Source organism: Lissotriton helveticus, chromosome 8 (assembly GCF_964261635.1).
Source record: "Lissotriton helveticus chromosome 8, aLisHel1.1, whole genome shotgun sequence".
Lineage (NCBI taxonomy): Eukaryota > Metazoa > Chordata > Amphibia > Caudata > Salamandridae > Lissotriton > Lissotriton helveticus.
Window position 1 is genome coordinate 419,821,509 of NC_136069.1, and position 25,603 is coordinate 419,847,111.

Consider the following 25,603-nt stretch of genomic DNA (forward strand, 5'->3'; position numbering starts at 1 on the left):
TGTTCTCCCAAAATAAAGCAATCATATTTTTTATAAGAAAAAGTTCAGGGCAGCTGCTAAGCATATGAATTAATGTCGCTGGACCTTGTGAGCAGCGTGGACAAAGATCCGTCTCCCTTTTACCCCATGCGAATAATTTAGCCGGGGTAAAATATAAATCATATATTGTTTTATACAATTGTGCCCTTAAATTGCTGGCCATAAACAAATTGTTGCTCATATCAAGTACTTTATCTATATCAATATCGGGGTTATTTAATTTTGCCGCCCATTTAGTTTCTATTTTCTCGATATCATCATTAATATTTGTTAAAAGAATATCATAGAATGTTCCTATCCTAGTTCTTGAGATAGTGCATGCTTCTATTAGGTCGTTCTTCTGAAGACTTTTTGCTTTTAATTGTGCATGAAGTTGGGCAAATTTAAGAAAGTCCCCTTCAGGAAGACCAAATTTTGTTTTTAAATCTTGAAATGTAGTATGTGGGCCATTTACCCAAACATCTTTAACTGTTCTAATGCCCAATCTTTGCCATTTCTTAGCCGTATGATCAAAATCGAGACCAAAGGTAATAGTGGATTGAAATAGGGGCGTATATCGGTTAATTTTGCCAATCTGCATATGTTTAAGTATCTGATTCCAAATTAGCCAGGCACTTTTAATGATTTCACCCTTAAGTTGTTTATAGTGGGTATATTCAGTTTTTCTTAATAAAAGGCCATTGGCGTCTTGCCCAAGTACTAGTTCATAAATTGTGGGGATTGTGGAGTTATTAGTACCAGAGACAGGCGGTGATTCTAGAATCATTGGTTTTAAATGTTTTAAAAAAGCTGCCCAATGATACAGGATAATATTCGGTGCTGTAAGCCCACCTCTATTAAGCGGAGTAGATAGATAAGACAATGACCGTCTGATTTTCCCATGTTGCCAAACAAATTTAGAAGTGAGCTTGTTAATTAACCTAATTACCTTAGGGTCTACAATTAAAGGGATTGATCGAAAAAGATCCATCTCGGTAATATATTCATTTTCAAATAATTCACCCTACCAATAATGGAAAGATATAAACCATTTACCCTGTCCAGATCTGACTTAATCTTATCTATAAGTGGATCAAAGTTATTTTTAACTAAAGCCTTAGTATTGGTACATAGGATCACACCAAGAAACGTGGCAGTTTTTGCTCTTCTTGCATCTAAACATACAGTGTTGTCTGTGCACAGTACAATGGTTTTTCCCCTATTCAGAGAATAGCCCGAATAGTTGCCATATTGAAGAGAGAGCTGTTCAATTTCGTGCTCCACACCACTTGGAGTCAAGCTAGCCGGGCTGAAGAGAGGTGTTACCTCGAAACCGGTCCGGTCCTCGGATGCTTGATTCCGGTCTGGGAAAGATATGGCTGTTGTAGTTCGGACTGGACTGTTCCCATGGGGCAACAGGGTCAGAGCTGATTTGCATAAAGCCATTATCTGACCCAGGGTGGTGTGGAGTGCAAAAAAACGATGGATTTGGGCCCAGATCTTTTGACTGGGGGAGTGTGTGACATTGATCCACATTCAGTCCATCACTTGTTGTTTTTTTTGCAATTGCCGCCCTAAGTGCGCTGGGGATGCCCAGACGTGGGTCCCAGGCACTCCACACCACTTGGAGTCAAGCTAGCCGGGCTGAAGAGAGGTGTTACCTCGAAACCGGTCCGGTCCTCGGATGCTTGATTCCGGTCTGGGAAAGATATGGCTGTTGTAGTTCGGACTGGACTGTTCCCATGGGGCAACAGGGTCAGAGCTGATTTGCATAAAGCCATTATCTGACCCAGGGTGGTGTGGAGTGCAAAAAAACGATGGATTTGGGCCCAGATCTTTTGACTGGGGGAGTGTGTGACATTGATCCACATTCAGTCCATCACTTGTTGTTTTTTTTGCAATTGCCGCCCTAAGTGCGCTGGGGACGCCCAGACGTGGGTCCCAGGCACTCCACACCACTTGGAGTCAAGCTAGCCGGGCTGAAGAGAGGTGTTACCTCGAAACCGGTCCGGTCCTCGGATGCTTGATTCCGGTCTGGGAAAGATATGGCTGTTGTAGTTCGGACTGGACTGTTCCCATGGGGCAACAGGGTCAGAGCTGATTTGCATAAAGCCATTATCTGACCCAGGGTGGTGTGGAGTGCAAAAAAACGATGGATTTGGGCCCAGATCTTTTGACTGGGGGAGTGTGTGACATTGATCCACATTCAGTCCATCACTTGTTGTTTTTTTTGCAATTGCCGCCCTAAGTGCGCTGGGGATGCCCAGACGTGGGTCCCAGGCACTCCACACCACTTGGAGTCAAGCTAGCCGGGCTGAAGAGAGGTGTTACCTCGAAACCGGTCCGGTCCTCGGATGCTTGATTCCGGTCTGGGAAAGATATGGTTGTTGTAGTTCAGACTGGACTGTTCCCATGGGGCAACAGGGTCAGAGCTGATTTGCATAAAGCCATTATCTGACCCAGGGTGGTGTGGAGTGCAAAAAAACGATGGATTTGGGCCCAGATCTTTTGACTGGGGGAGTGTGTGACATTGATCCACATTCAGTCCATCACTTGTTGTTTTTTTTGCAATTGCCGCCCTAAGTGCGCTGGGGATGCCCAGACGTGGGTCCCAGGCACTCCACACCACTTGGAGTCAAGCTAGCCGGGCTGAAGAGAGGTGTTACCTCGAAACCGGTCCGGTCCTCGGATGCTTGATTCCGGTCTGGGAAAGATATGGCTGTTGTAGTTCGGACTGGACTGTTCCCATGGGGCAACAGGGTCAGAGCTGATTTGCATAAAGCCATTATCTGACCCAGGGTGGTGTGGAGTGCAAAAATACGATGGATTTGGGCCCAGATCTTTTGACTGGGGGAGTGTGTGACATTGATCCACATTCAGTCCATCACTTGTTGTTTTTTTTGCAATTGCCGCCCTAAGTGCGCTGGGGATGCCCAGACGTGGGTCCCAGGCACTCCACACCACTTGGAGTCAAGCTAGCCGGGCTGAAGAGAGGTGTTACCTCGAAACCGGTCCGGTCCTCGGATGCTTGATTCCGGTCTGGGAAAGATATGGCTGTTGTAGTTCGGACTGGACTGTTCCCATGGGGCAACAGGGTCAGAGCTGATTTGCATAAAGCCATTATCTGACCCAGGGTGGTGTGGAGTGCAAAAATACGATGGATTTGGGCCCAGATCTTTTGACTGGGGGAGTGTGTGACATTGATCCACATTCAGTCCATCACTTGTTGTTTTTTTTGCAATTGCCGCCCTAAGTGCGCTGGGGATGCCCAGACGTGGGTCCCAGGCACTCCACACCACTTGGAGTCAAGCTAGCCGGGCTGAAGAGAGGTGTTACCTCGAAACCGGTCCGGTCCTCGGATGCTTGATTCCGGTCTGGGAAAGATATGGCTGTTGTAGTTCGGACTGGACTGTTCCCATGGGGCAACAGGGTCAGAGCTGATTTGCATAAAGCCATTATCTGACCCAGGGTGGTGTGGAGTGCAAAAAAACGATGGATTTGGGCCCAGATCTTTTGACTGGGGGAGTGTGTGACATTGATCCACATTCAGTCCATCACTTGTTGTTTTTTTTGCAATTGCCGCCCTAAGTGCGCTGGGGATGCCCAGACGTGGGTCCCAGGCACTCCACACCACTTGGAGTCAAGCTAGCCGGGCTGAAGAGAGGTGTTACCTCGAAACCGGTCCGGTCCTCGGATGCTTGATTCCGGTCTGGGAAAGATATGGCTGTTGTAGTTCGGACTGGACTGTTCCCATGGGGCAACAGGGTCAGAGCTGATTTGCATAAAGCCATTATCTGACCCAGGGTGGTGTGGAGTGCAAAAAAACGATGGATTTGGGCCCAGATCTTTTGACTGGGGGAGTGTGTGACATTGATCCACATTCAGTCCATCACTTGTTGTTTTTTTTGCAATTGCCGCCCTAAGTGCGCTGGGGATGCCCAGACGTGGGTCCCAGGCACTCCACACCACTTGGAGTCAAGCTAGCCGGGCTGAAGAGAGGTGTTACCTCGAAACCGGTCCGGTCCTCGGATGCTTGATTCCGGTCTGGGAAAGATATGGCTGTTGTAGTTCGGACTGGACTGTTCCCATGGGGCAACAGGGTCAGAGCTGATTTGCATAAAGCCATTATCTGACCCAGGGTGGTGTGGAGTGCAAAAAAACGATGGATTTGGGCCCAGATCTTTTGACTGGGGGAGTGTGTGACATTGATCCACATTCAGTCCATCACTTGTTGTTTTTTTTTTTTTGTTCAATTTCGTGCAGCGCTTCTATCGGGTGAGTTGTTAATACCGCGATGTCATCAGCGTAAGCCAAAACTTAATTTTCATATTGATTGCATAAGATTGGCTTAATATTATTATTTTCTAGCAGTTTCAAAATAAGGGGATTAATATAAAGGGCAAAAAGTAAAGGTGAACAGGGACACCCTTGTCTCGTGCCTCTTGTAATGCTAATACAGCCAGATTCCAAACCTAATAATGAAATTCTTGCTTTAGGTTGATAATACATAGATTTTATAGATTTAAGAAATTTTGGGCCGAAATTAAGACGGGCCATGGCAACCCACAAAAAGTTCCATGAAACACGATCAAAGGCTTTCTCAGCGTCAAGCAGGATCATAGACATCTGGCCCCCCGTGACAGACATGGCATCAAAAAGGGCAATAGCCCGGCGAATATGATCAGTAGTCCCATTACCCGGAACAAAGCCATGCTGCCACGGAGAAACCAGATGTCCAATGATCCCGCTGAGTCTGAGAGCCATCACTTTGGCATATAATTTGGAGTCCGAATTTATGAGTGAGATGGGGCGATTCGAAGTCAGCAGCTCGGGTGATTTTCCCTTCTTAGGAAATACTATAATGCTAGCCTCATCCCACGAACAAGGGGGAATGCCACTGTACTGAACACCTAAAAATAAATCCAATAATAATGGGCTTAGTTGAGAACTAGGGGTTTTATAAATTTCAATTGGCAATTTGTCAGGGCCTGCTGCTTTACCAGAAGATAAAAGTGAAAGGGCTACAACAACTTCATCCAGAGTGATCTCGGCTTCAAGTTCTTCTCTCATCGCATCATCTAGTAAACTGGTGGTTGCCGAATTGTTAAGAAAGCCAGCTAAGAAGGTATCGATATCTTCTTCTGAATTAGTCACTTCTTCAGAGTATAAATTTTGATAATATCGTTGGAATTGTAGGATAATATCCGTTGGCTGGACGTAAGTCCGTCCACCATCTACAATAGTGGTAATATTGTTAGAAACATTTTTTTGCCGTGTTCGTAGTGCCAATTGTTTACCTATTTTTTCCCCACTTTCGTAAACCTTCTTTCTGTAAGCTCTATAAGTTTGAGCAGCTTTTTGGCTTAGATCAGTATTAAGTTTGGCTTTTAAAACCGCAACCCAAAGCCATTGATTATTGGAGTCTTTGCCCTGTTCGATCAAGGAGGTGTGCTCGAATTCAGCTTTAATCAATTCAGACAGTTTTGTTTCATAAAAATTTCTAGTTTTAGTTCGTGCGGCATATTGAAAGCTGGAGATCTCTCCTCTTAAAGCAGATTTATATGAATCCCAAACTATATTTCTAGACGCACTATAACGATTTATATTAAAAAAACTCTTCAGTCCATTTTTTAATGTGTGAAATGAATTCAATATTGGAGAGTAGTTTCCTATCAAATGACCAAGATCGTTGTTGACTAGAAAGAGGAGTGATTGTAACTGCAAGGATTAATGCATTGTGGTCTGAAATTATTCTTGGAACTTTTTTAATATTTGATTGTGAGATGAGCTCCCCAGTAGCAAATATATAGTCGATTCGAACATGTGTTTGATGCGGATGAGAGAAGTAGGTAAATCCTTGATCACCTGGATTGTTGTACAGCCATATATCATTTAAGCCAAGATTAACTATAAGCCTCCTAACAGCTTTGTATACTCTGGGTTTACGTCCTCAGTATTTTATTTTGGAGGAAATATTAGATAATGGTGGTATTAGTGAAATATTAAAATTGCCACACAGAACTAATGGGCCCTGCCCTTCCATCTCTAATTCTTCAAATATTGTGGAATCATCTTGATTTGAGCCATATACCATACAAATGGTTAAGCCACAAGCGAGTTTAGCAATAGCCCATCTACCGTAGGGATCTGAAAGGTGTCGTACCCCTGGTCTGATAGGTTTCATTTCTCCATGCCCCGCCCACTGCATACATTATGCTTATAAGTTAGCAGAATGTGTCTAACTACTGATATATTCATTTATGCATTTACGTTTATATGCTTCTCTTAGTTATTCATTTTTGTGTGTGACATTGTTACAGTTATCCTTAGCTTAGCTTGTGTGCCACCATTTTGAAGCATCTCCCTTTCTGTGCGAGTTGCACTTGCTCACTCCCCCCTCCCGTAGGAATAAGAATATTCCTTATGTCAGCAGGTTTGCTTCTCGGCCCACTGTGACTGAAACTACTAGCGAAACCCCTTATCTCGTTCTCATGTGCTGGGGATGGTAAGACTCGGCTCCGTGTCCTTGGGATGAGATAGGAGGATGTTGCAATCCCAGGTGCAGATGCCTACTGTATGAGACTATTGTTCACCATCTCCGGGGTCCAGTACTTTTCCAGTATGGGCGTGTTTTACTCTGCCTCTTTGTATTATAATGTGTTACTGTGATGATGTGAGTCAGTCCTCTCGGCACACTCTTAGAGAGTGAGGTCAGACAGGGCCCTCTCATATGGGAGTTTGTGGCCTAATAAAATTGCTTGTTTATTCTTCTCCACTGTCCGGCTGACTTATTATTAGGTAACTATAGGTGAGAGTGGTAAGTCACTCAGGTGGATTTGAGCCACGCTTATCAGGTCCCAGATTGTTTTTCGCAAGTATTGCTACCCCCCTTATATGCGAGGATTGTGTGGAGACAGCCAATAAATTGTACCCATTCATATTCAACCACGATCTTTTGATCCAAGGCACATGGGTTTCTTGGAGACAGAGTACATCTACTGGAGTTAATTTAAGCAGCTCAGTAAAGCGTCTTCGCTTATCCCCTGTTAATAGCCCTCCAACATTCCAAGTTTGAATATTTAATCTACCCATTGTTTATAGGAAATGATTGTAGCATCGCCTCAAGCATATAAAACTTTATTATATAACAGTTATCTAAATCTGTTACTGTGCTATTTGGTACCTTTTTAAGTGTTTCTTTAGCTGGAAAGATCCGAATATTTCAACGTTACTGCCTAGCTTAGCTGCAGGTATGTAACCTCATGATGTTGACACTGGTTGACCCTCTTCTCACTTGATTTTTCTGTCACAATTCAACGATTAGTTTCTGAAAATTCCTATCTCATAAACCAGTTCAGCCTTTGTAAATACGCATTTCTCTCCTGCATGTTTGACATCTGTTATTTCCAGCTCACTGTTTTGCACAAAATTTTGTATAGTTTTTCTTGTGCACTGTTTCTTTTGTATATACACACTGTAAAGCACCTACACATGCTGGGTCTGGTTCGTGCAGTATAAAACTACAAATACATAAAAATATATAAATGAATATTACAGCTATGCATTTGTGGTGGAAAGTGTTGTTTCTGCAAAAATATGCCCTTCACAAAATACCCTCCTCTCAATTTTCCAAGCACCATTTCTTCTCCCTTTGTGTAGTTCAAATACAAACATGCGGGTTTAATGCTGTAAATCAGCAGTGATGCCTGCACTGCAGCACTTTAAATGGGCAGGTCCTCTCAGGTACTGAGTAGCCGCACTTCTTTACTTGGAATAGAAGAGTACCATTACTCCTGGGCAGGGGTGCACTACTTTTAACGGGGGAGTGCCTGCACTTCTCAGGAGCAGACAGGTACTCTGGGATAGTAAGAATTTGTACAACTATATATCCATTTTATTTTCTAAAAATACAGTAATGCCAAAGAATGATGCACTTTGACAGTATGTAACATATCAGTAATTACCACCTTGGTGCAAATAAGCACCTGCAAACTGTTTTTCTGTAATACGCCCCATTATATTTTTCTGTTCACTGCTCTTTGTTCTGAAGATGTGGCATCAAGATATTGTTCATCCTTTGTACATTAAACTCCTGTTCCTCAAGCTTCCAGTTTCGATGAGCTCGGCGTAGTCCTTATTTTCTGATATCCTGAGATCCCATGTGACATTTTCTACTTGCATGTCAAATTGTAAGTTCTCTGTGCTCCTCACACTGCCTAACAAAGAGCAGGTGACAGACTACTGAGGGAGCAAAAACCCACTTCAATGTAGATGAGATGATCAAACCATTTACTGCACAGTCGGGTTCTCTGACAAAATTTACATATGCACACACTTAAGAGCTCACCGCGGGAAAATTAGCAAAAACCAATCTTCAGGAGGGTGATTGTTCTTCGGTTCATGCAATAAAAGTGAACGTATTCATTAGTTGGAGGTCTATGGGGGGTAAGGCTGTGATCAAGACTAGCATGGATACATTTAAAGTCCAGACAACTAATGGGATTTTTAGCTAAACAAAGAATAAAGTTAAAAATAAAACTGCTCAAACCATACCTGCAGAAGTATCTTATTGCCATCATGGTCTTCGGTTTGCCACCTGCCTTCACTGATGGGGCTACAAGGGTTCGGAAGGAGCGGAATAAGCTGTCCAAAGTCTTTCACGCGGAACTCCAGGACTGAGGACTCCATTGGCGTTGGAGTTTGACCCTTCGGGAGCCTCTTCAGAGAGAATTGAATATCAATGTCCATGTTGGAATAGACCGGGAACACACAAAAGTCATTTTTTTTCTGCCACACCGGTCTTTTCAGGATCAATTCATACAGTTTCAAAATGTCTGCAAAGTTTTCATGACTGCAGTATATTGTGAAGCGGACAATTTCCTTCCCATAATGCACCTGCCTGATGGCCCAGAGAGGAGTTCCACTCGCCAGGGTGAAGAAGTCCTGATTGCACGGCATGTAGGGCAAGAAGTGTCCATGCACCCGCTCCGTGTGGTGGAACTGCCAGGGAGGCCGCTGAAAGGCATCGTGAAGCTGCAGGATCTGCTCTTCCCCATACTCCTCCTGTAGGAAGAGAATGACCGCAAGAGCAGGCTGTAAAGCCGAACCTTTGCAAGGCTTCCGCCTTTTGCGCGAGATCCTTCTCTCCGAGACGCGAAACAGTTGAAGGTCGGGGTGAATCCACGCCAGCAACTTGTCGATAGCCTCTTGGAGGGTCCTGGATTCCCCTGGGTCGGTGATGATGTGGATGCTCACCAGGAATGGGTCCTGCACGTCTTCCACAGAAAGCTCACCTAGTAGAATAAAAAAAAATATATATTTTACTGAAGCCACTGCCCTGTGCCTTCTCGGGCCATCGCAAGTTTCAAACTGCAATAAGCACATTTTATAGGCTTTTTTACGTTTCTTAGTAGCCCTTCCAGGTTCCCCACCTCATCACATCAGGCAGAAATATTAGATGTAGAGAAAATAATTTGTAATCCCATGCACAGATATTCATCCACAAACAATGCAGAATAATTAATTAAAAAGTTGATGTTAAGCACAACATGACCATTTACGACAAGTACGAAAAGAGAAATAAGTAGTGGTAGAACAATTACATGCTTTATTTGGTAGTGTCCACCTACGAGTGCCAGAGGAACAGCCGACGGGCATGCACTGTTTAGAGACAGACAATATGTAGGCTCTATAGCGGTGGTCTTCAAACTTATTAATGCCGCACCACTTGTGTAAAAAAAAAATCATTGGGCGCCCCCTCAATTTTTCACAATTATTCTGTTGAATTGGCAATGTTTAAATATGTCTAAACATATTTAAACATTGCAGTTAAGTTCTGTTACCCCTTTTACACATACTCCCAGTCAATATATAAATGACAAAAGATGTTAGTGATGGCCCATCACTAAGTGGCTTACTGCCGTTCATTTTTATTACTTTAAGCAAAGCATGATGCTTATCTTGGCCTCAGCCTGGCACCCTTTCCCATAACTTAAGACCCCCAGTGGGGCCCGCCCCAGTTTGAAAACCTCTGCTCTATAGCGTCTTTTAGACAATGCCCTGATGCCTAGCTCATGCAAATAACTTTCACACATTGTCATTGAGGTGTTAGCATTGACAGGCAGATTTCAGACTTTTGTTTGATACAAACCACCCTAAATTAACAGAGGAGAAGTGAAGGGCATGTACTGATTAGAGGTAACTAGGATGAATGGTCTGTAGGGATTATCTAGGAGTTATGGAGGGGTAAACCACTGCATGCCCTGGTTATTGGCAACTAGGATAAATGTCCTGTAGGGTTGAAAGATATATTTCTGATTAACTGCTTTTGAAACAAAAGTTTTCTAGTAAAAACAAACATTTTAAAGAACTTTAAAAAACCATGGGGCATATTATCAAGGACGGCGGTAAAATTATTGCCGGTTTAGCAGCAGAAAACTGCCGCTAAAGCGGCGATAATGGTCTTGATGATATGCCGTGGAGAATTCCAATAGAAGCCCAGGTTCACACCAGAACATGGACTTCTATTGGAATTCTCAAGGGCATATTATCAAGCCCATTATCGCTGCTTTAGCAGCAGTTTTCTGCCGCTGAACCGGCGATAATTTTTAACTCCGTTCTTGATAATATGCCCCTTAGTTTTCTTCACATTGGTCAAACAAAGCCTAAAATAGGCCTGACTCCATCTTGTGTTTCAATGCGTCCATGTTTCATCTCTTACTGTCTCCACAGGTAACAAAATGTACACAAAACAAATGCTTTGTTTTTTCTTTAATGAAACTTTCAATTGAGTTTACATATTGAAACAAGACAATTGGGGTATGATTCGCCCAAATTAAATGCTTTTTTGATGTGTGTTCTTAGTGAACTTTTGAGGAAATCTTCCTTCAAAATGCACCTGTTTAAAGCTCTTCCTGACTGTTCTTAGTAGTTCTATTCATTATATCAGTCTGTTATTGTTTGGAATGTAACTAGATTTGTTTGTCACATCCGATGACAATGGATCAAAAGGCAACCAACTATTATTCATTAGGGAATGGTTATTTGGATGGTGGTAGGCAATGATGCATTATTCTGTACTGTGATTTGTTGAGCCTATGTGACAATGTACTCACCTCATGCAGACTGTGCGTTTTTCACTGTGTACTTTCTTATTAAATGAATTGGTTTCTGGAGGTGAGCCAGACTTAGGGCTGACTTGCCCTATATCTTTGTGAATACCAAAACAGGGATTGGGCTCCAATCAGTAAGGCTGAGCCTCAATTAAACAATCCTTTTTTTCCGTCTTAATTAATGAAAATTTATTTACATACATTTTGATTAATTCAGCCAGAAAAAGAGGTCTGAGGAACATGTTGTTTGATTTCAATGTGTGATCCCTGAGAATAATTTCCTTTGAATAGGTATCAGTATTGCCACTTCTGTTGTTCTATATCTTTGTGAGCAGCCCTCTGTCAGACTGTCTCATGCTTAGAACTTTAAAATATTTTGTAATTCTTCCTGAAGCTGGATTTAATGTCAGGCATTTTGCTGCATTTGACTGCGATAAATGCCGATTCCCACCATGATTTATTATGCATTTTGATGGTTTTAGAGACTAATCATATATTTGTCTTCTGTAATTGATTTCAATCTTTAATAAAGCTTTATGGTTCAATCGTATACTCGCCTAAAGAAGGCTTATTTATATGAGTATGCCATTTGATTTGCTGATAGTTTAAACTACTTAGGGGCACATTTCCTCGGATGTACGTTGTTGCGACGCGTGGTATTACCACGCGTCCCGTTACAACGCGTATTTTACAACGCAAGTCGTTACCACAACTTGCGCTGTAGGGGTGCGGACTTAGTAATAGTTTAATTTACTATTCCAACACCAGCCTACGTACAGTAGGGAAGGTGTTGGAATAGTAAATCTACTATTCCTTGTCCTTTAGCGCCATCCAGCGCAAGTCGTGGTTACGACTTGCGTTCTAAGATACACGTTGTAAAGGTACTGCGGGGTAACATCCGCGTCGTAAAGGATGTTCCCCCATTTCCTCATATGTTCTTTGGGACAATACCGCAACCGATCCTGCAAAGGAGCTTTCTCTTCTATCTTATCAAATTATGAAAGGTAGTATCAATAGCGCTCAACCGAGAGTGACAGAGGAGCAGCACATGGCACGCAAAGGCTGCAGGCAACAGGGATAGATACCATAGAAGGTCTATCCAGCAGCAACAGAGGATCAGTACATGGCATGCATTGTTTACAGGTGCACAGGGTAAATATTTTGTAGGTTTCAATCAGGAGCGGCAGAGAGGCAAAGCAGGCTAAGCATTGTTCAACATATACTGGTTACTGCAGGCCAGGATAAATGCTCTGTGAAGTACAAGGGGTGATTATCGTCAGCCAGAGTAAACACGTTTGCATTTTTATTATCTTTGTTGGGACAGAGTTCCATACCCTTTTCAGCTTTTATGCAGCAAAGGGTTTAGTGTAGTTCTGCATCATGAGCGGAAAGCCATGCCTTTACTTCCTAAATCTTAGATTGTCTTGCATGTTCCTTTTCTGCACTGGGAAGGAGTTTAATAATTTTGTCACTTATACAGAGAACACAATTCCACAATTGCTCTTCTTGTTGCAGGAGAGAGTGGACACCCAATGTGCAAGTCTAGAATGGACTGTCTGTTCTGTGAGTACCTTTGGAATGAACAATGGGCTTATGCCCTGTGGATGATGCAGAGTGTGATTCCAATTGACAAAGATATTGGAGCTCAATTGCTGTAGTGATTCACATCCTTTGCAATTTGCAAAGCAGATAGAGTGATACCCCAAGGAACAGACCATGTGCTTGGACTGTACCTGACATGGCAGAGGTCTGTAGTTTCAGCAAGTATATTCTAGGGGTGCGTCAGACTATTTGTATTGTGTAGAAGGAACTTCTTGTGACTTGATTCATTGGGCGGAACATGTTAAGATATTTCTTGCTTTGTTTGATTTTGTTTCCTGAGGCCAGATGTTTGTAGGTTGGTAGCTTCTCCATTGTCCACAAGTCAGAATGTCAGTTTTGGAAGAGTTGTAATTGATTAGATCTGGTAGGAGTTTGAGGTAGAGGCTGAACAGGAGTGGGGAGATGATTGAACATTGGAGTACTCCACAGCGTACAGTGGAAGGAATTGATGTGACCACGGTTAGTGCGACAATGTCATGCCTGCCTTTAGTTTGTAGCTTAGGACACTTTCTCAAATGCCAGAGTCTTCTAGTGTTAATAGATAGTAGTGGACACTGCCAAAACTAACAGCCAGATGAAGCACTAGTACAGTCACCACTTCATGTGTGTCTACCACTATTTGCAGATCAACCAGATGGATATCAGAGAGCACCCAGTGTCTAAGCCTGGCTAAAAGTCTATTTGGTGGTCAGAGTAGGTTGTTTCCTATGAAGTTGTGGATCGGGAAGAAAGCAGCTGGGATATTGCAGTTTGGTATCTAGTTGGCTGAACCAATAGATCAAAGTTTTTTTGATGAGCAGTTTGATGAAGGAGGTCTTTTGTTTGCGGTGGAAGATTGAGGAGGCCAGGGATTTCTTGAGCATGCTTCATGAAGTGGCAGGAACAGATGTAGTAAGTAATATGGCCTTGGAAGTTTGTATCTAAGAGTCTACACAGAGCCAAATGCCCCATATATTTAGACTAGTATGTTGAATTCTGTGTCTGACAGCTGTTGGATGGTGACTGTCTTCACCATTTCTTTTTGCTCATCATGTTTTTTGCAAGCTGGGTGTTGCTTGTTTTCTTCCTGGTTTCTTCCAACTTCTTTGTATTGGAGACAATCTTGTTAGTGATTGCATTGCAGAATGCTTATAAGTGCTTACTGGTGGTGCTGCACTCTGTTGCAGATCCTGGAGGGACCCCACATACTTCTCTTGGAGGACATTTTGTGCAGGAGATCTGTACAGATTTAGGGAATCGTTTTGCATTCTTAATGCACGAGTTTGTCTATCCTGGTGTGCTATCGAAGATGTATTTTAACAGTTTAATTTTCTGTATTAGCATTGTAGAGCATCTACTCTGGTGTTTAATTTGTTTATCTTTTTTTGTTCATCCAAAAAGATATTTATTTTTCTGCAATTGGTACAAGTGAATGTCTTTTCAAGTATTAGTCTGTTGAAGTCTTTGAGAAGCCCGTTATAGAAATGCAACTCTCAATCAAGTAGGAATCAAGGCCCAGATGTAGGTATCCAAATACCGGTCGGTAACGGCCGAAAATACTATTAGTTGGTGGTAAATAACGAAAATTATTAGTTGGTGGTAAATAACAAATCCTTAAAGCCCGGTGGCACTGTTTACAGTGCCACCTACATCTTAAAATACAGATTCGGTAATTTTACCGAATCGGTAATTTTACCGAATCGGTGAATTTACCGAATCTGTATTTTGAGATGCCCTACATCTCAGTATCCAAATACCGGTCGGTAACGGCCGAAAATCGGTATATCGGTATAACGAATACCTGTGTATATGCAAATCTGTGCATGTACACCTGTGCCATGTGACAGACATACATGCCCTTAGGGCATGTATGTGTGCCATATGGCACACAAACACTAATCAGGGGTGCAACAAGGTGTCAAAGGGCCACCCTGCCACCCTTGACTTTTTCGGTATTTACAGAATCGGTATTTACCGTATTTACCGATTCGGTAATTGACATTCATTCCTGTGGGCCCGGAGGCCCATAGGAATGAATGGCAATTACCGAATCGGTAAATACAGATTCGGTAATTACCGAATCTTACCGATTCGGTAAAAAATACCGAATTATTACCTACATCTAATTTACCGATTCTAAAATACCGAATCGATAAAATTCGGTATTTTAGAATCGGTAAAAAAGATTTACCTACATCTAGCCCCAAGTGCCTAAATACTCAAAGTGGGCTAAAGATTTGGACAATGCTATGATAGCGGAGAAAGATGTTTTCAAACATAGAGGTTGTCCCTCGAAATGGATCACAAGTGGTCGAAATGGAACAGGTTCGGGGGCGACATATGTATCTCTCCTTCTGTTGAATTGCAGAAAAATGATTTGGATATTGACCTTCCCATTGTCTAATGATGTATTGGGTAATGACTTGATTTGTGAACCTATTCATGTACCTTTTCTTCATCTGTTACCACAGTGTGGCTTTGTGACCTATCACTGTACCATCACAACTGTTTAACAAAAAAAGAGAATAAAAAGAATTTAAAAAAAGTAGGAATCAAGTGTGACAGAGTGAGTTTGTTTGTCTAGAAGTGGTTTTCTCCATTTCTGCTCCTGCTTGGGAGTTGACACGGAAAGAGATGAGGTGATGGTCACCCAGAATATGTGGAGAAATCATGACAGTTCAGTGGAATATGATCGCACCTTTCTAAGTTTCTCAGATGAACAAGAGGTCAGGAAATGAGCCTGAGATCTGGTGTACATTTTTAAGATGTTCATGTTAATGGGCTGTGAATTGATGAGGCAGTTCAGGTGCTGAGAAGTGATGAGATGGGGTTGCTTAGTAGTAGTGTATGGTTGGAGAGTTAGAAGGAAGAGTGCATAATACTTATTCATAGTCTTGAAAGTTGAAGAGGTTCCTCATAGGGTTAAGTAATATAGAGAAACGTGGGGAGTGTAGAAGTATTGAAGAGAGTCAAACAAGAGGTTTTAAAAGATGTGTAAGGGATAGATTATCCATAGTGAGGAGAAGAAATGGGGGTGGAGAAATAGCATTTGGGGCAAGCATGGCTAGTCCCAGGGAGGAAAACAGTGTGAGTGAAAAAGCTTTTCTACTTTTAGGTAGGATAAGTGTAGTGACAAATGTGTTAAGGTAGAAATGGAGTCAAAGGTTGAAGTGTGGTGAAGTGTCAACTGGACATGATGGAGGCAGTATGAACACATGAGGGGGGTGCTAAGGTAGGAGGCTTGCTACATAAAATAGGCTGAAGTGAAGGGGAGTGAGAAATAAAAGTAGACAGAGTTTGGCTGAGTGACAAAGGAGTTAAAAAGGGGTGAGTAGTTATCCAAAATGGGGAGAGGGGCAGGTATGCAGGCTGTGGTAGGATGAGTAAGTTGGAAAAGAGTTCGAAGGGGGCAGGAGGTTAGGAGTGGGTTGGGTTACGAAGGGAGGGTCACCCATTAGGAGTAAGAGGAGGGCCAGAAAGCACTATACAGTGAGGTGGGTAGAATGGGAACGGGCCATAACAGGGCCTGATTACAACTTTTGGCGGTGCAAGGGCAGGCGAGGCAGTGGTGAGGCAAAAGTCACTGCCGCCCACCTGCCATATTACACGTTTTTTGTAGTCTGGCAGGCAGGCGGCGTGGCGGTCCCGTGGCAGTGCTGTTTAAAAGGCTCATCGAGAGCCTGAAACAGCACAGGAGAAGGAAAAGTACGGAATCAGTGGTATGCTGGGTGGGGCACAAAGTCAGCTCCTGGGATGAGGCACAGAGTCAACTTGAAGAGAAAACTTCGTGGGAAATAAAAAATAGTGATTCATTTGGAGGGTGTACACAAAACGATAGCTCCATACTTTTGATAAATGCTTAGTTGCAACATGCAATCTAGTACGCTCATTAGGGCTTCTGAAAAGGGATGCCTAAAGTCCTGGGAGAGTGCTTACTTGTAAAGTGCTCTTCTGATCAGTTTGAAAATAACCATATATTATTTGGGTTCCCCCAACATGGAAGTCCTTTGAAGTATAATAAGCAAGTACACCTTACACTCCCACTGTCTGTCGACTGGAACCCACCATTGGACTTTTTATGGAAGCACTTTCCAGTTGCTCCTTTATAACATCTACTAATCTGTCTTTTGACAGCTATCCTTATCTAGGAAATACGCAGCAGGGAAGAAGAACTGATGCTTTACATTGTTATAAAGAAAAATGGAACAATCCCATCCACTTTTATATTTGCTGGAGTAGTGGTATACTTGGGGAAACTATGATAAAAGATGTGAGAAGAAAGTGTGGTACTTTAAAAATCAGCTTCTTCACACAATTTCACACTTCTTCTATCTATGGATGGTTGAAGGTGTTTAGCCTTTTTAAACTGCCTGGTTTTGGTTAGCGGTGGTGTCCTCCGGAGGCTTTTAGAAAAGAGGTTTGAGTTTTCAAATGAAAGTATGGCTATATATTTTTACATTACGCATTCGGTATCATTTACAGAGATAGCTCAAATTTGGGAGAACGGGACCTAAGGGAATTTAATGCACAACCTGCCTAACCACACAGTTCCATTGATGCTCAATTAACTGTTTGAGCTATTGGCCAAGTGGGGGGGGGGGGAGGAAGCATAATAGACAGGCTTAGGGGCCGATTCCGATCTCGGTCGGAAGGGCTCCGAATCGGGTTCAGCATTAGCGGATCAGATTCAGAGGCTGAATTTCCGTCCGGTTCGTACACGGATCCGGACGTCGAAGTACGATACGAACAAGCGCAAAATCTCCGTCCGAACCGTTTGTGGGTCCGAACCGCTCCGTACGTCTCGGCCATAAGCTAACTGTGGCGCGCAATGGAGACAAATTGTGACCGAGCCAGTACGATGCTCGATTCGGACAGCCGGATCGAGTCGGAACTTCCGGCTCGCAATAGCTCCCGGAGTTGGGCTTTGGGGGTCCGCATCGGACCCCCTGTTACCCGCAGCCCTACGACACGGACACCGGGGGAAACCCATGGGTCTCCCCAACACAGGCATGTACGGTGCGGATGGAACCAACGTGCACCCACTGTAGGGGGCGCACTTGTCCGCAACGTATCCATTCAGTCAATGGGAGCCCATGTATGCATCGTACGATCGGCTCTCATTGACTTCAGTGGGAGTTCGACCGAACTGAGTCCGACAGCATACGGCTGCATCGTACTCGCTGGGTCGGACTGCAGGAGTCCGGCTCGGTCAGAAAACACCCGGAACCTGGATCCGGTTCGGCCGGAGTGCCTTCCAACCGAGATCGGAATGGGCCCCTTTGTTTCATGACTCTGGATCTTGGCGGGCTGTGAAGAACCAAAGGCGAGTCATAGAGAAGAAGGCAAAATATCAACAAAGGACTCCAGGAACATTACTTTTTTAGACAATGAGGGTCCTAATCTCAAGGGTAACTTTACACATGAGTAAATCTTCATGTGTAAATTTACTCTTCTCTAAGGGCCCGATTACGAGTTTGACTATGCAGGAGCAGGACTGCCCAGCTGCTGCACCGCCAAACCTGAGTGAGGACCGCCTACCCTATATTGACTTTATTAGTAACTGGCGGGCATTTCCTTTGCTGGTCCCACAGCGTGCCTATAAAATAGGTGCCGCATTGGGAACGGCAACGGAACTTCCAGCACGGCATGGACTCGAAAGTCCATGCAGTGCTAGAATGTCTGTGCATGTCCATAATCGGGCCCTATTTAGTCATTTTGCTACTTTTGGCTGCTCACCATTTCCAAGTATAAATTGACTACAAAATATAGACTTGCATTTCTCCACCCCTGAAACAGGAAGTGGAGCCACATTTATGAGCATAAAATGCTACAGCCAAAAACAGAGCAGGAGTAAGTCCAGCACCACACATGCCGTACCACTGGACTGCAACACCTGCCCATAGAAAACAATGGGGGAAAGGACTTAAAACAGAACCGCATAGCATCATTAATTAATTTTGACTTAATTTCATATTAAAAAAGTATATATAAATAAAACAATTATTTTAAATCTATAAATTCTTTCTATTTTGTAATAAATAATAAGTGAAAACAAACATTTTCCTTTAGGTAAAATGCTATAAATAAGTTAAAAAAATTTTTTTTAATTTGATTTAATATATTTAAATTAATTAAATATTTAATACAAAATTAAGTTAATAGTGTAAAGTTACTACTAGATACTTTTTACAAGTAGGTTTGGCTCTCTGCCACAGGGGCGGAGATCTCCCTAAGGGAAAGTCTAGTGAAAATGTGAAAATGTATTCAAATTTAAATACAGTCACAAAAAATAGTTTCATGTTAAATATTAGTGGAAATATTTTTATATATTTAATTTAAATGTAAAGCACAATAAGAGAATATGTCAACATTATTAGCTTAATTTTGAATAAGATCATTTAATTTAAATAAATTCAATTAAAATGATTTTATCGAAAGTTAAATGAAAATATTTGTGTACTATGTATTAGAAATTACAAAAAAAGTATGCATATAATTAATTTAAATTAATTTAATTATTTAAACATAAAGTTATATTTATTTCAGTATTAATGTAACAATATTTCAAATAATTGTTACATTAAATAGTTAATAAAATATTTTATCATACAATAATTATTTCTTATTTAATCAGTTTTTAATATCAAATTCCATTAATACATATTTTTCAAAAGTCAAGATAAATTAGTTTATGTTAACATTATTTGATATGGTGTTCTGTCTCAAGTCTGTGCCTCCATTATTTTCAATGGGAGGGTATTACAGCACTAGTAGTTGGCTTTGTACGTTGTTGGACTTACTTCATGTCTTATTCCTGTTTGGGTCCTTTTTTCACTAGAAGTGCAGTTTGTGAACAGAAATGGGCTTACTTCTCCCTAACCCCCTCCCATTTAGTAAAGTAATCACTTTTTCCACCCACTCCTCTGGTTCCTTCCACATTTACTACAGAGGGCCTATTTAGGATGTTGGTCAGAGTTTCCTCTGACTGACATCCATGCGGTTTCGAGAGTGACTAACCTCGGGTCGGTGGTCCAAAACTGCAATTATGATGTGACCGCACATAGTGCAGTCGCAGACTCCCATTTCCCTATGGAAACTTGTGCGGCGGTCGAAAACTTGCTGCAGCACAAGCTCCTATAGAGAAAAGGGAGTCACTGTAAATCCCTGCACCGTGTGGTAGGCACCTCATGCTACATGGTGCAGGGATTTACAGGGTGCACCATAGGTGCCCCCTTGGCCCCCAACCAGAGGCTTCGGAGAGAAGGGAACTCTGCTAGGGAGCCCTAAAGTCACTTTCCCACTGGCTTTTTATGTCAGAAAGCCCAACATGGAAAGCCTTTACGGAAACGGACGTCATAATCCTGATGGCGGAAACGTCATCCGAATGTGATTATGTTGTGGTTTCAGATTGGCCGACGGGCTTGAGTTCATCGGACGCCAGCCAAAATGACCGGCCGTTTTGACCACCGACTGCAGTAATCGTAATACGACGGTTGGAAGGCAAACCAAGGATGACCGACATCCTAGTTAGGCCCTGAGTAGTAAACTTACATGTGTGAGGATCTCCGTGTAGAAGAGAGAGATGTGGAAATTTACATTTCTAGGTTTGTGAATTGCATTTTGTTGTAAGTAATGTTACTGTAGTACGACTTTACATACAATAAAATGCAGGTGCCTATTTACAAAGGTAAATCTACATGTATATATCTACTACTAGTAAATTTACTTTGACATTTTTGAGTAACTTGACTACATTGGGCTATCCACATAATCTGACCGTACAAATACTCAATGGTGTAGCTTGCATGTCTCCTCCCCCTGAAACAGGGGTAGAGCATTACATTAGTAAAGCCAGCACCACACCTGGCCGACCACTGAAACTGCAACACTCTACCATAGCAAAGAATAAAGGTAGGAACTTACACTAAAACTCCGTAGGAAATAATGTTAAATTAAATAAAATTATTTAAACTAGTGAAAATATAAATAATTTAAATATAATATTTATAAAATTATCTAAAAAAAAAAGTTTTATGGTAACATATTTTCATAAAAATGTTTGCATTAAAAAGTAATGTAACATATAAATAAAATACCTTTAATTAATTATATACATAGTTTTAATGATTATGAACACATGATAAAGAAGTATAATTCTCTTATGTTATGTAGAGTTATTTTTAATTTGAACTTCAGAAACCTAATATTAATTTAATTTAGCATATCTAAAATAACTAAACATTGACTTCAAAACGAAGTTAATAGTGCAGTAACTTTTTATTTGGGTATAGATTAATACATATATCAAATTAACTTACACTAATATAAAAATATGTTTGATATTTTTTCCAAGTTTAATAAACTTTTAAAATGTTCCCTGAACTTTACCACAGAGATATCTCTGCAACAAAGATTTTACAACAATTTTACAACAACTGGTGGGGCTTTAGGAAAAAAGAGTTTAAATGTAACCACATAAACATTATTGTGGCAAAAAGGGACCCATCAATTATGGGATGGTGGTATGCAGATGTTCATGCACATTAACAGAGACCCACGTGAGAAAGCAATATTAGTTAAATAGATGGAAATTATTGTAGATACTTGAAGTTCCCATAGGTCTGTAAAGGGGATTTATAAAATGAAAATGATATGTACATAAGATAGATTTAAAGGATGAAATGGTACCTAGGATTTATAAACATTATGGCGATTTCAATATCAGTTTGCATAGAAATGGAGGAAGAATTAGCAAAATTATATAAATTGGGCACAACAGAGCTAACTGGACCTTCAATGTCTATTGTTCTCTTGGTGTAGTAAAAAGAATGTGTCTCTCATGGAGTCAAGACATTTGAATAGTTAAATAGTTCAATTGGATGGACAGTTCTAAAACATAATTAAAATGTGATCTTTGCTGAAGGTGTCCCACCTGATATGTGTCCATTTGGCAGCTTTGTTGTGAGGCTTACATAACAAGGGCAACCAAAGCTAGGCCATATGTTGTGTTTTCCAAGTAGAGTTGTGAGTATATGATGTCAGAAGAAGCAACTTTCTTTTTTCTTGAAACCTAAAACTTGAACTAGATGTTTAAATTATGAGACACGAGAAAAAATAAAAAATCCACTGAAACAACAGTGTTGAACACATGAACCACGTAAACTTCCATTAGAGGAGGTAGAGAGAAAATATGATGATAGTAAGTATATTAAAAAAAAAGCCTGGGACAGATTTGGAGGGATTAACAGTACTGAGTAAGACAATATAAAGCAGTGGTATAGTAAGGATGTCAAAGGCCCTAACGCAAGCACAGAAAATACTCCCATTCTCTGGTCTGGCATCCCAAATGCAGCTATAATTTAAGTGGAAGACCTGTGGATCCCAGTGCCACTACACCTGCTGCACTATTGATTGCTGTGTCCCTGAGCGAAGCTGGGGGTCAAATACGGTCATGAGTCTGCACATTACTTCGGTTTTTGGTCAATTTACCGTAGTTTGTAAATCTTCACATCAGAGACAAGCTGCCATTGGATGTGTAAGTATTTCTCCAAGGTATTTGATGTGAAAGCAACTAGTGTGTGGATTATGTTTCCTTACCATGAAAACAATCTGACTTGTGGTAGACTTGAAACTTTCAGTTTGCTAATCTTAATATTTCCTTTAACTATGGCAGTCTGACATTTCTGCCAAGAGGCCTCATTTCATTTGTGACACTTTCAGCCAGCCCTAGCTAATTAACCAAGAAAGCTTCAATTCTGGAATATACATTTTTACTTTCATTATTATAAGAAAGAGTCCCTGTTTTAGGGTAGTTTTTTGACATTCAAACTGCTTTCATTTATTTTTTTCTCATTTTATTTAGACACATTTATTTTTTGTTACCTTCTTCCTTATATATTTATGCGAAAAAAGTTCATAAAAATGTGTTAAAAATGCATTGTGATGTTTATTAAATGTCACTTAAAACAGATAGAAGGCACGTATGGTGTGTCTTCGTTATTGTGTGAATGTCGTTATATTATGCTATGGAAAACTGAACTCCACCACACCTCCTCACACTGCACACAAGTAGCCAAGGAATCATCTCCCAAGGGTGAGGAGGTAATCAGGTTAATCTCATGAAGAAATACTTGATCCATCCGGTCTCTGTTAGGATAAGGAACAGCAACAAATGTAGAGATTATTGTTTTACTTAAATTGTTTACAAATCAGCCATCAGGTTTGCTCCGGACCTGCTCTCGACTGAGTGTTGACGCCGAGGGCAGGGATCCGGGTTTGGCGACCATCTTGGGTCGGGTTGGGCTCGTGACGCGATTTGCAGCGTCATAAAAGGGACGTGTGGGAGTGTGCAGGTAATTCTGACCGAGCACTTACTTTTCCCACTCCTGAGGCGGAAGCCGGGAGGTCTCTTGCCTTTCCTCTTGTGTTTTTAAAATATATCTGCTTTTAATTTCGGAATTTGCATTTTGCACTGTGCGCACACCTGAGTTTAATAGGTGTGCTATTGAGACCCCCTGCGCTTAGTAGCGCTGTAGCCCCCTCTCACCCCCTCCCCTTTTGCTCCGGACCTGCTCTCGGCTGAGTGTTGACGCCGAGGGCAGGGATCCGGGTTTGGCGACCATCTTGGGTCGGGTTGGGCTCGTGACGCGATTTGCAGCGTCATAAAAACAGACAGGGATGACTCCGCGCAGCGGACGCGTACAGCGGACGCGCCGGATCTGCGCCGGAGTCGTGCCAGAGTCCTGCCCGTCTGTGCCCGTCCACGCACGAATGGGCACTGGGTTCAGGAACTCTGGCACACGCACTTGCTGTACTTCAACTGATCTCTTAGCACTGAACTCTGACAGGTACAGTTTGCCTTCTGTTATATGCGCCGCTCTTAAGGCAAATAACATCCTCCGTATCCCCAGCCCTAAGAATTCTAGTCTTTCACCTCCTCTAAAGTTAGCTACCCTTAATACTAGGTCACTACAGAAAGACCACCTGGAAATTTTCACCCTTCTACAGGACGAGACCATTGATGTCCTGACACTCACCGAAACCTGGTTGAGTGATACCTCCTCCCCGGACATCATAGCCGCCCTTCCTAGTGGGTACGACATGGTCTGGCATAACCGACCAGAGGGGACTCGAGGCGGGGGTGTAGCAACGATCTTTAAAAATCAGCTTACAGTGACTAAAATCCTAACTGAGACCATAAATGCTGTTGATCTACTGGGGATAAAAATCACTATGAACAACTCCTGCCTTATCGTCTTAACAGTTTATTGCCCACCCCAAAGCACTTCAACGTTCAACGACCTCTTCTTTCCTATAATATCGGATCTATGCACACGTTACAAAAACATCTTGGTGACGGGTGACTTTAATGTTCAATGGGATAAAAGGGATAACGATTTGTTAGTTCAGAAACTACAGACTTCCATGACCGCTCTTGGATTGGCACAACTTGTGGAAGTTCCAACTCACATAAAAGGCCATATTCTCGACCTTATTTGGTCTTCTATGCCAAAGGCGGTCATCATAAATATTACACCCTGTATCTGGTCGGATCACCATTTAATCTTGTGTGATATACCGCCAAACAACTTCCAGGCTAAACTCCCATTAATAACTAAAAAAGTGCGCCAATGGAAAAAAGTCAACTCTGATACTCTGATCAAAGTGCTGCCTAAATATAAACAGAAATCCATAACTCCATCAAGTGGTACCGATATAGGCTTAAATTATGACACGATAACAACTACCCTTAGGCAATCAATTGATGAGATAGCCCCCGAGAAAACACAAAAAATTAAGGGTGCAGAAAAAGGAGCCCCTTGGTTTACCCAAAGCTTACGAGATCAAAAAAGAAAGCTCCGTCATCTTGAAAGATGCTGGAGGAAATCCAAAAAGGACACTGATAGGGAATCATACAGAACATCGTTTCAACTATATAAAAAGCTTATCGTATCAGCTAAGAAGGACTATTACGAAACACGCATGAATAATGCTATAAATATTCAGAAAGAAACATTCCAAATACTGAAAGAGTTAAGTAAGAAGGAGGAAAAGGCAGACACATTGATTGACTGTGACACCTTCCAAGGATATTTTCTTGAAAAAGTAGCGACTATACTGTCAGAAATCAAGAAGAATAATCCAGTTATACATACCGTGCCACTGCCCCCTTTAAACTCCCCAATCCCTATCATCACTAGATTTCCTGAAATCGACTCTACCACCCTTAGACAACTAGTAGCATCCACCAAGTCAGGCTCCCCCGCCGATCCCTGCCCACCCGATATTTTTCGACTAGCAATCCCGATCCTAGAGGACCAGATCTTAGACCTTTTAAACGTCTCACTAGCTACTGGATCACTACCATCTACCTTTAAAGAGGCACGCGTCAGACCCCTGATAAAGAAACCTGGGGCAGATCCAACTAGCCTGAAGAACTACAGGCCAATTTCCCAGTTGCCATTCTTATCAAAAGTACTAGAACAGCATGTGCTAAGATCCCTGTCACCCCTTCTGGAATTTCACCATCTTCTCCAGGAGCGGCAAGCTGGGTTTCGCGCCCACCATAGCACGGAACTAGTAATGCTGTCAGTACTGGATGAGCTCAGATGCATGGCTGACAGTAAAAAGCCAAGCGCCCTGATATTATTAGATCTTTCAGCGGCGTTTGATACTGTCAGCCATGCACTGCTCCTGGACAGACTAGCTAGGTCCGGGATAAGAGAACAAGCTCTCCAATGGCTGACAGCCTTTCTATCAGGGAGGACGCAGAGGATCCAGCTAGCAGATCAGGTCTCCGACGTGGGCGCCTTAGTTTGTGGAGTCCCGCAAGGGTCCGCGCTCTCTCCACTCTTATTTAATTTGTACCTACAGCCACTAATAGAATCCCTGGC

The 25,603-nt window shown here is 42.1% G+C and overlaps 1 protein-coding gene across 1 annotated transcript in view; it reads right to left on the reverse strand.

Moving 5' to 3' along the window:
• Positions 1 to 25,603, reverse strand: part of FAM124A (family with sequence similarity 124 member A) — a 216,084-nt gene that overhangs the window by 46,117 nt on the left and 144,364 nt on the right. The window contains exon 3 of the mRNA XM_078656017.1: positions 8,572 to 9,311. Within this exon, the coding sequence (XP_078512143.1) occupies positions 8,572 to 9,311 (740 nt within the window). The remainder of the gene's footprint in view (positions 1 to 8,571; positions 9,312 to 25,603) is intronic.